Here is an 11,520-nt window from a genome sequence, read left to right on the forward strand (position 1 = left end):
GTGTGTGTGTGTGTGTGTGTGTGTGTGTGTGTGTGTGTGTGTGTGTGTGTGTTTACTACTTGCTATCAGCCACAGGTTCCTAATAGGCTGTTATTTCCTAACTTGAGCAGATTATATATACTGTGACATGCTTTCCACACAGTGGCCTCTTTCTGCAAAGACAGCTGCCTGAGTTTGGTTTTAAATTGACTAAGATGGGAGCAGTTACCTTAATATTTGTGCTGTGGTGTTAAATGGTTAATGTAAGCAATATGAAGCATTGCCATATGTCCTGATCTCCTTTCACAATTTATTTTTGGTAAATACAACTTTAAAAAACTCAAACCATTGCTACAGATTCAGAATTGTTTTAGATAATTCCAGTTGTTCAAGTCTTTTTGATTTCTTTGTTCTTTCTTTGAACTTTAGAAAAGGAGCCTTAGAAAAGGAAGAATCAGTCTTCAGTAAGGGGAGATGCTCAATTTTTAAGGAATTGAAATGGAATGAGAGAAGTACTGTTCGGAATAATACACATTTTAAAAATGTTTTTAGGGATCTGCAATAAGCCAGCTAATTAATATTGGTTGGTTTCAAATTACCACCTGTAACTAATCTACAGAAGAAAACTATTCAATGGTTATTGTAGTAATTAATTAAGATTTCTTAGCTATTTCATAATCAGAGAAACAGCAGGGAAATTTTTAAGTAGCAGGATTTGCATGTTTAGTTCTACTAAAAAAAAATGTCTCCCAGCCTTATTAAATAGTAAATTCTGTATATATTTGAAAGAAAATGTGTATTTACTACTCCTTATGATAACCTCCAGTTCATACAGTCCAAGTAATTGTGCTTTCCCTCTGAAACAGTTAAGATGAGAGCCACCTAAGTAGGGCAAGAAAAAGACTTTCGGCTACTTTACAGGTTTTTATCATCTGTTACAAGGAAGATGAGGTGAAAACAGTCAGGAAGATAGATGAATGTGAATGTTACAGGACTTGCAGAAGGCAGGGTAGAGATGCACCCTATAGATTGACTAACTCAGAGATGCGTAAGCTTTCATGAGTCCAAACTGACTTCATCACATGATGCCTGATGAATTGCAGTCATAGATTCATGTACAAGTTATGCAGCAGTAAGATTGACAGCCAACAGTCTGCTTTAATGGCGTATTTCTTGTCCTTTTGTTCTACCTTACTATCCCACCAATTCTACTTTTCTGACATCTTGGAGAATTACAAGAAAGGTGTTTTCTGGTGTATTTCTTGTTTGTTAATTTGGGGCTGATCAAAAAGCCCCACTTAGATCAATAGGAGTCTTCCTGTTGACTTCAGTGGACCTTGGATGTTTTTGCAATAAGGTGTTGATTCAAGAGTTGCACAAAATATAGTGGTAGTATCACAACAATGCCTGCTCAGGAACAGAGTCAAAACACCTTTGGAGAAATAAGCACTTCCTCTCTATGCTATCATATGGTTTCCTGATGGGTTTTGTTTTGAGAGTAAATCAAAATGTTAATACTAATTACTGAATACTAATACTGACTCACTCCTTCCATTATCCTTTCTGACTTGAAATTCAGTAGGGGATTGTATGTTTCTAACAGCACCTTTCTAAGTCGTAAGTATGATGATGCTTCTCCTTTTTATTTTTTCTTAAAAACTCTTTTAATTTTTAAAGGAATTCCTTGAACTACAGGACAAAAACCAGCAGTTGAAGAAGTTATGTCAGGATCAAGAAGCAGCCCTCCAAGAGCTTGCCTACAAGCTTAGCGAGTAACTTGTTCTTTCTTGTGATTTTTGTAATTTTAAATTAAGATACAGTTAAGAAACATAACTGTGCAACTACCGCTTGAATATATAAAGTCAGACTGCTATCTGACTTGTTTTGAATAAAGCTGTATACCAGGGGTCAGCAACCAGCAGCATGTGTGCCAGAGTATGGCACGCAAGGCCATTTTGCTTGGCATGTCACAGCTGGCCCGGGCTCTGGGCACATGCTGCCAGCCATGGACCCCAGACTGCTTGCAGCAAGTGGCGAGGAGGCTGCAAGCCCTGCTGCAAGCAACCCAGGCTCCATGGCAGGCAGCTGTTGTCCAGAGTCCAGGCTGGATGTGGCAGGCAGCTAAGAGGTTGCAAACAGTAGCACTGGGCTCTGGAGCCACGGCCAGGCTCCATGGTGGTGGCTGCATATGCGCTTTGGGGCATATGGCTGTGAAGGCTGGGGGCAGTGCAACCCCAGCCCTTTGCCTGTCATGCATCTCAAAGCATGCATTTAGCTGCTGTCACCACAGAGTCGGTGTTGAGGCTCCCGACCCCGGTGCAGCTGTTTGCAGCGTCCCAGCTGCCTGCTGCAGTTGCCCAGAGCCCAGGCCAGCAGTCTGCTGGCAGCATGCAAATAGCTGCACCAGGCTCTACCTGGCTCTGTGGCAGCTGCACACATGCTTTGGGGTAGATGGCAGGAGAGGGGTTGTGCTGCCCCAGGCCCCTTACTGGTCATGCGCCCTGAGGTGCATGTGCAGCTGTCACTGTCATGGAGCTTGGTACAGCTGTTTTCAGCCTCCTTGCTACCTGCGACAGCCAGCTCAGGCTCTGGGCAGCTGCAGCAGGCAGCAGAGAGGGTGCAAATAACTGCGCTCATGTTTGGAGTCCTGACGCTGGCTGTGCGATGGCAACGGTTGCACACCCACCTTGGAGCACATGGCAGGAAAGGAGCTGGGGCAGTGCAACCCCAGTCCCGTCCCTACTGTTTGCCTAGAGGTGCACGTGAACCTGCTGCCAGCAGTGAGGATTGGGCCCCTTGCAGCTCCTCTGCCATCTGCTTCTGGCATGCCAAGTTGAGGGCATGGGTCAAACTTGGGGTGTTTTTGGTGCTTCTGCCAAAAAACGTTGCTGACCCCTGCTCTATACACATGTTCCTAGTTAGGTCCAGCTCTGCCAGCACACTCAGCATATTTACCATCACCTAACGCAGACGAGGCTAACCTTTTTCGTATATGTGCCACAAATTGTCCTTGTGCCATCTCTGAGTTTTTCTGTTTACTCTTTTAAGGAGATGTTTCTCTTATAAATAGTTCTGCCATGAGTAATGCAGATATGTTTACATGTTATACAAGCAGAGTAGTTTCATAGCCTTTAATCCCGTTTGTACTACTGAGTGTATTTACATGTGCACCTTACTGCAGAGTTGACTAATTAGCTCTGCAGTAAAGCATCACCATCTACATGTGCACCAGTATTAGGGTGCAGAAGAGTAATTAACTGCACCCTAAGATAGTTCTGTCAGGGACAGTACTATCTTACAGCACAGTTACTGCACCAAAGCAGACATGTAGACAGTGACTGGGGCTGGCTGGGGCAAGAGGGTGCAGAAGTGCAGGGGTTACCGGTTGCCCATTCCTGCACTTTACGACCCTTGTGCCTCAACCATCCTGTTGCCGGCACCCACAGCCTGGGACTGACCCCTCTGAGTCCCCTGCCAGTCTGAGGCTGCTCCACACTGGCTCAAACTGCCATGGTCCTGAGCGTAGCATCTTCACGCATGCCCTAGACCACAACAGTTTGAGCATCTATATGTCATTAAGGTGCTGTGATAAACTCCAGTGCAAACTGTGCCAGAGTTTGTCACATTGCCTTAATCAGTGGCATGTGTAGCTGCACCCAGTGGTATTGGTTCACTGTATAGATGGTCTGCAACTGTTTAACACAGTGCCTGCACTAGTGAGATTTAAGTCTTGTAGTTCCAGACCTCAGTTTCTACATGTGTTGTATGTCAGCAACGAGACTTCCATGTAGATGTAGTGATATTTGTTCAAATTTCCCCGGTCCTGACAAATCCTAAACATATTGCCATAATTTAAAAAGATCACAATGTCTTTGGGGAAAGATTCTGTCTGTAAGGTGTGGAGCAGAATGGGGCCTTGGTCTTGATTGGGCTTTCTGACTCTTCCCACAACATAAATTAGCAACTAGAGGTTAATCATAATGTGCCTTTAAAGTTCTTAAAGTTTGCAGTTCTTTAAAGTGTGTTAACAATGTGCTGCAGTTAACTGTGCCCAATAAATATCTAATGTATGTATAATCTTGTAATCTCTTTAGAGCCAAGCTTAAAATAGAAGATATAAAAGAAGCCAACAAAGCATTGCAGGTTAGTACGATCTGGGGCATATAAAGGCTGTTTTTTATTTTTCTTTTAAAATGCACAACAGTAGATTTTTCTCCAAAAATGAGGGCATATGACAGATTGTAATTTGTATGTTCTTAGCTTCCAGTGAGAGACAGGTGTACAGTTGCTTCTGATTGATTTTGTATGGACTGTTGCTATAGCCCCTTGATTTTTATTTGTAACTTGCTACCAAAAGGTATGCTAGGTCTTTTTTGGTCAAAAAAGGTATATTGTTATATGAAATCATTTTCTTAGTTTAAAATCATGTTAAAAATCTAATTAAAATTTTGTGCAGATTATTTAGTTTTAAGCTGTATTATAATTAAATTTATTCTGTGGTCTATGATCAATATGGATTTAATTATAATAGGAGTGATGTAAACATTTTTATAAATAAACTTAGTGAAACATTCCTGGAGCTTCTTAATTTTTAGAAGTGGGAAACCATAACGGGTGTCCACCACTGAAGCTTTTTGCGGTGGAGATCCAGAGTTGCCAACCCCAAACTTTTTTTTTTGTTTTAGTGACAGTTTTAAAACTTTACTACCAACCAAATTTTTTGCTGACATGCTTTTACTTTAGAAAAAAAAGAAAATAGTTTTAGGTTGGCAACCCTGCATGACTGCAGCAGTGGTTTTACACTATGCTGCCCTCCTTTCCCCAGGGTCCTACTGACTTGCCTGACTGTACCCTGAGCCATGCTGCAACCTCAGCCTGATCCTGTTCCCCCTGTCCTAGCACAGATCCCACCTGCCACCTCTTCCCTCTGTCGCTCCAGCCCCACAGCTTTGTCCCTGTCAGGGTGGGAGGGTAGAAGGAACTACAGATGCTCAGGGTAGAAGGAACTACAGATGCTCCATTGGGCCAGAAAGCCCTGACAGACAGTTCATTTTAGGGCTCTGAGCAGTGCTCCCACTTAAATACCAGGTAATGATACTCTGCTCTGCCCAGCATCAACATTTGAATCTAGCCTCATTCCAAGAGGGATCTCAAACTGAGCTCAGTGTTTCTTTGCTTTTTATGGATAGCTCAACTTTTCTTACAAACATCACAGAGAGGCATTTTTAGGCTGTTTTTTATGGTTTTTTTTTATGGCAACCCTGTGGAGAGCAACGTTTTCTTTGTATAGCAGTTCTGCTCCTTGACCTGGGGCTCCTAAGCACTACTACAATACAAATAATTATTATGATAACACAACCACTTGGGTGAAATGCTGTCAGAAAGATTACACTTGTCCCCTTCTGAGGCAAAGAGAGGACATATTCATCGTTTATTTGACCAAAAAGAAATTGAAGCCGCTTAATGCTGCTATCCTTCTTGCCTGTCTAAAGGATGTGATAACTATTCTGGTCTGCTGGAATGGGTCTGGGAGCTCTCTCTCCTTTTCCCAGCCCGGTTTCTAGCAATCTTTGCAGTCTTAAAGTCACTGCTTCTTTCCTCTTTCATCCCCTTTGTCTATCTTGCAAATTTAGATGGTGCAAGGTCTTTTGGAGCAATTTCTTTCTCTTTCAATTTGTTCAGGCAGTGTGTATCATAATGTGGCACCAATATCTATTAGGGTCACAAGGCACAACCACATATATAATAAATTGTGCTTATCTTGAGGACTCTTATCCACTGCAATACAAAGTTTGCTTGTATCATGTATACTTATCTCTAATTGATATCTAAAAACTTGTTTTCTCCCAACTCCAGGGGCAAGTTTGGCTGAAAGATAAAGAAGCTACACATTGCAAATTATGTGAAACAGAATTTTCTCTTTCTAAAAGGAAGGTAAGTTTGGGAAAGAAATATCAATTCCCATTCTTTAAAAGTTACATGAAATGCACATTAAATTTAGTGTCCTTAGAGGTGCAGCACAGTCTCAGTCAGAAATCAAATGCAGTTATTTAAGGGATGCTTCCTAGGATGCTTACATTTGAACTTCTCTGGCTTTCTTGATGTGCAAGTACATATTCAAGCCCTGATCCTACAAGGTACTCTGTGAGCAGAATCTTGTGCCACGAAGTTTTGTCCATGAAGTGCATGTTGTTAACCTTTGAAATTTTCATGGTCTCAGATAAAGTCTGACTTTGGAGCTGGTATAGCCAGTCAAACATGTAAGTGCCATATTTAGGATATGTTAGCTGTGCATATTTATACAGTGGACTAAGAAAATACGAATTCATATCCTGACACTATTGTAAGAGACTGTAAAATTAATTCCCATGCTGGAAAATTAATTTTTGTGCACCTGCTTTTTCTAAAAATTAATCTGAACTATTTAATTTTTTTTGTGTTACATCCTGTTAGCTACTGATTCTTGACAGATCATTTCATTTTCAAATCAAATTCAGATATGACTTCTTCAAATGCAAGCAAAATAATTTCTTGCATGTTGTTTTACAGCAGAGGTGTTAAATTCCATTGGTCACCCATGCCAGACCTGGACTGTGGGGCTCCGCATGGGCTGGAACCCCAGGGCCAGAGGATACAGCTCTGTGGGCTGTATCTTTGACACCCCTGCTTCACTGCATGTGATGCTGCATTCTCATATCTTGAGGAACACATTCAGATCTTAGAGTTTGTGTTTTTGCCTTGATATCTTAGTAGTTATTCACCTAATGTGTAGCTCGTCTTAGTAGAGGACAGTGGGTAGGTGATTTAGATGGCTTGTGCTGTCATCTTTACAAAACTGAAATTAGGTTTCTGATATGGTCTTAAAGATGGCTTTCCAACATTTTTGGTATGTATTTTTAATAATGGCTGATTGTCAAATATACAGTGCATTTCAGTGGATGCTTTAAAGTAACTTTTTGTTTCTCTGCTGCTATTTAGCATCACTGTAGAAACTGTGGTGAAATTTTCTGTAACGCCTGCTCTGACAATGAGCTGCCTTTGCCGTCCTCGCCAAAGCCTGTCCGAGTCTGTGATTCCTGTCATGCATTACTTATACAGAGATGCTCTTCCAACCTTCCATAAAATTCCTTTACAAAATGCTTCTGAAATTTTGCTGCTTGACAAATCATGTAAAAAGATCTAATGTAAAGTATTTTTGTGTGTGCTTCTGGAATTCAGATGAGTGGTCCAGTTTGGGGTTTTCAAAGCATATGAACAATGGTGTTAAGTAGGCATTTCTAGTTGAAGCTGATTGGGAAATGAGTGCCACACACCCTGAGACTTCTTTAAAGATCCCATATTTAGAATTAGATTCTAATACTTGACCCTAACAGGCTGCTTAGGAAGGAAAGTTTAGATATAGTTTTAATGTAAAGAGTATTTCATATTGAAGCTTTCCTTAAACGGCTCTGTTTAACAGTTTTAAAGGACACTAAGCAAATGTGTGACTTTCATACCAAAGTATAGTCAATAAAATTTTATTTTGAATAACTAATTCAAATTACATCACAAATTAAACTGTTTTGGTAATATATTTGAAAAATCCAGTTTGATTTTAATTATTAGCCTTGAGTATTTTGCACAGTTCATATTTGTAGTTAGTTACTTATTTTTAAAAAGCTGGGCTAAGTTATGTGCCATATATCTAATAGCCAAAACTACACTTGGATATATGCAAAGTCAATGGGAATTACATACATATGTCTAGGGCAAGAAATTAAAAATTTAGATGACTCATTAGCCTCAATTATTTATTTACATGGTTCATATTTTTATTTAACTTTTCATTTTTAAAAAGCTTCTAATAGCCAAAAGTATATTCAGATACATGCAGGGAACTCTCAGCAAAGTGCATAGGAGTTGCACATGTATATCTGGTGGCAAAACTGTAGATTATTCATAAGTCTACATTACTTCTTTGCCATGTTGCATTAGAGAGAAAAATCAGGCCTGCAAACATGCAACACTACATTTAATTTCTTTGTAACGCAGCTCTTCTAGTAAGTATGTTTAAGCTACAGATTTTAAGTACGTTTAAGGTACAGAACAGTTAAATCATATTGACAAATCATCATCTTAAGTTTAATGTGTTCATACATGTGAACTGCATTTTTTTGTACTTGTTTAGACACTCATTTTTTCTTTTCTTAACGGTTACAGGCTATCACAAAGATTTGTTTACTTTTAATTATTCAGTGTAAAATGCAAGAATCCAGAACCTTTTGGCAGCATTCCATCTGTTTTCAACATTCCAGCATCGAATTTACATTATATGTTAATTCATTAACACACTATTATGCCTCTAAATAACATCCTGCTGTTCCTGTTATCATGATAGTATTGCCAACCCCAATCATTCAAAAAATATGAGTTGAACATTAGAAATAATGAAACTAGCATAAATAACACTATTTGTTTAAAAAAAGGCCCAGTTAGGACCTCTTTTTAGTTACCTATTGGTTTCTGGGCTAATAGAATGCACTTGGGTCACATTTTCGAGCTTTCTCTGCCATTGTGAAGGGTAACAACTTCCTTTGTTTGAAATAAAACTTCTACATAAATAACTTCAGAAGCTCGGGCTTTAAGAAAACACCATAGATTCTGAGAAACATGATAAAATTGCAAGAGATGGCAACATGCCATGCAAAATATGTTGAAACCAAATGATTTATATGAAGATTCACTAGAAACAAAAATGTCATAAAACTGCACATGACCTGCGTGTTAGTCTTAGCCTAAGAATGAGTTTCAGTAGAACTATGGAAAAATGGATTTTAGTTAGCAAGTCAACTTTGAAAGGGATTACCCTTAGTTTAAAAATACTTAAAAAATAATGAGCAATTATGAGGCTATAACTCTTATCTAGCTGTCCGAAAACAATAGATGGTCAAGAGGTATAATATTAACACAGAGAATGTCATACTTAATAGGTTGATCACCTGTTTATTATGTGGTAGTGACAATTATTTAAGTAAGGTTGCATGAGAACTTCTGTTCTAATCCCGATTTTCACTTTTTAAAAAAACTTTTATATGCTCAACTTCTGAGTTGAAATTTTTTAGTTCAAGGTGAATTCCTTAATGGGAAGTTTGAGCAGAAACTGTGCCCAGTTATTAATTGAGAGCATTCTAATTGTGAGCATAACTTTTCCAAAGTATGAGGAAGAAAAGTGCAAGGTTTTTTTTTTTTTTAAAGCAAAAAAAGTTAAATATGGGGAAGCAGTAATCTTCACTGAAGCAGTGCTCAACCTTGTTCTGGAACAAATTGGTTTCTGTATGACCAAATGTAAAACTATATGCCTAGCTTGTTAAATATTAGTTTAAAGGACAAATTGCTCAGTTGTGTTTTGATAATTTGGCTTCACAGTGAGCCCCTTAAATTGCTGTGAGTTGGTAAGGAGAAATGGGACTTGAGTAAGAGGTCCTGTACAGATGTTCACATGAGGCATCTAAAGAAAGCCTCCTGTAGATTTATAAGCTCAGCTATATCTGTATGCCTCACTTACTGCTGTGTCTTGCAAGCCCTCATGAACCGTTGAATTAGCCTCTTCCTTTAGGTTTTGTTGTTCACTTGGCTGTTGAAGGGTCTTAGCTTTGCCAGAATAAATGCTGTGCTTCTGAGGAGCTAAAGACCTTCAATAGCCCTGAGCTTCTTGTAGCTGTGGCAATGCAAAGGAGAGTGGCTCCTTCCCATGTGTTCTAAGAGATGAGTCTGTGTTGTTATGTCTAGGCAAGCTGACCTGGACTGTGTATGCAGATATATGTGCTCACTGCTCTTGGGAGGGCAGCTTCACTGAAAAGTAGCTCTGAAAAAAATGTTATGCGACTATGTAATTGTGTGTATATGTTATGGTACAGACTAGAGGATTAGACTTCAGGTTGAATGTGAATCCTTAACATTATCATTTTCTGATTTTTTTTTTTTTTGACTGCTGAAACATGGGACCTTAATGCCTTATATGAATGCCATTGTTACAGTGCTAACACTTGCCCTTAATTAAAAAAAAATTATATCATAACTTCCAGCTTGGTTGAGAAAATTTAAATCTAAAGAAGAGTTTATACTCTGATAGTACTGGGGACAATATTGTTGTGTAGGAGCTAAATAAAAAGGTGAGATCTGAACTGTGTCTAAATTGTTAAATTTAGAAGAACCATTTATAGACAGAAAATTTTATTACACTGTCTAGATTAGTATATTTGCACTAACATTCCCCCTCTACCCCCCGGCCAGATACAGACCATGTGGTTCGTTTTGGTCTGGATCTAGACTGCAAGGAGCATAGCAGACCAGATCCAAACCCACCTCTGGTGGCAAGGCAGACAGCGGCTGTGTTAACTGTTTTGGGTGCCCCAGTCACTGTTGGCTGTGGGAGGTGTGGGGATTAATGTAACCATTGCTTACTGTACAGCTACTGGAACATATCCCTAATAGGATTCTGTACACTGGTAGTGGACTCCATCTCTACATGCCACACCCCAAAATTTCCGGCCCCTCCAAACTGGATGACAGCTCCACGGGCTGGGTCATTGACACCTTAGTACTGCAGTATTATACAACAGAAGTTGTTACAACAGTATTGTTTATTATAAAGATCAGTTCCAATCTGTGGATTTAACAGTATTTGTCAGAATGTGAGGTCCCTTAAAATAAAAAGTCTAGTCTTGTTACAAAGAGTGTGTTTCCAGGCAGCAGACTAGATTCTCCACTGTGTCTTGTCCTTTCTGAATGAAAGGGCAATGGTTTTCAACCTTTTTTCATTTGCGGACCCCTAAAAAATGTTGAATGGATGTACAGACCCCTTGGAATTGTAAATGTGGGTATTCATGTACTTTTGATTGATCATAGTTATTGTTTGTTGATCTCTTGGACATAGTCTTTGGACCCCCAAGGGTCTGCAGGCCACAGGTTGAAAACCACTGTACTAGGCCTGTACTAGGGCTAAGGTACCTTAAACCATTGAGCCAGTATAGGTAGGTGTAGTAGCATTCCACAAAGAGGGCATGACTGCCTCATGGCCACTAGGAGGAGTTGGTAGCTTGCATGCTCAGTTTTTCTAGGGACTGGGGGTACAAGAAAGGAGATAGATCCAGAATTGGAGTCAGATAGCTGTACTTCATAGTTTCGTAGTTTCTAGGGTCGGAAGGGACCTGAGAAGATTATCTAATCCAACCCCCTGCCATGGCAGGAAAGAGTACTGGGGTCAAATGACCCTAGCAAGGTGTTCACCTAACCTCTTCTTAAAAACCCCCAGGGTAGGAGCCTGCACCACCTCCCTTGGAAGTTGGTTCCAGACCCTAGCCGCCCTGACAGTGAAATAGCGCCTTCTGATGTCTAACCTAAGCCTACCCTCTGCTAGCTTGTGACTGTTGTTCCTGGTCACTCCTGGCTGTGCTCGGGGGAACAGTGACTCCCCCAATGCCTTCTGATCCCCCCTGACCAGTTTGTAACAGGCCACAAGATCCCCCCTCAGCCTTCTCTTGTGGAGGCTGAACAGGTTCA

General features: G+C 40.1%; 1 protein-coding gene across 4 annotated transcripts in view; it reads left to right on the forward strand.

Annotated features, from left to right (window-relative positions):
• RUFY2 (RUN and FYVE domain containing 2) overlaps positions 1–11,520 on the forward strand; it is a 60,349-nt gene that overhangs the window by 44,670 nt on the left and 4,159 nt on the right. For 3 of the 4 annotated variants that reach the window (XM_019507862.1, XM_019507863.1, XM_019507864.1), the window contains 4 exons: positions 1,657–1,751; positions 4,074–4,122; positions 5,836–5,913; positions 6,958–10,142. In XM_019507862.1, the coding sequence (XP_019363407.1) occupies positions 1,657–1,751; positions 4,074–4,122; positions 5,836–5,913; positions 6,958–7,101 (366 nt within the window). In that variant the 3' untranslated portion in view covers positions 7,102–10,142. Of the gene's footprint in view, positions 1–1,656; positions 1,752–4,073; positions 4,123–5,835; positions 5,914–6,957; positions 10,143–11,520 lie in introns of those variants that run through there. The other variant, XM_019507865.1, reaches the window with a different exon arrangement.

This window comes from Gavialis gangeticus, unplaced genomic scaffold (assembly GCF_001723915.1).
Source record: "Gavialis gangeticus isolate Ggan-Ray unplaced genomic scaffold, GavGan_comp1, whole genome shotgun sequence".
NCBI classification, from domain to species: domain Eukaryota; kingdom Metazoa; phylum Chordata; order Crocodylia; family Gavialidae; genus Gavialis; species Gavialis gangeticus.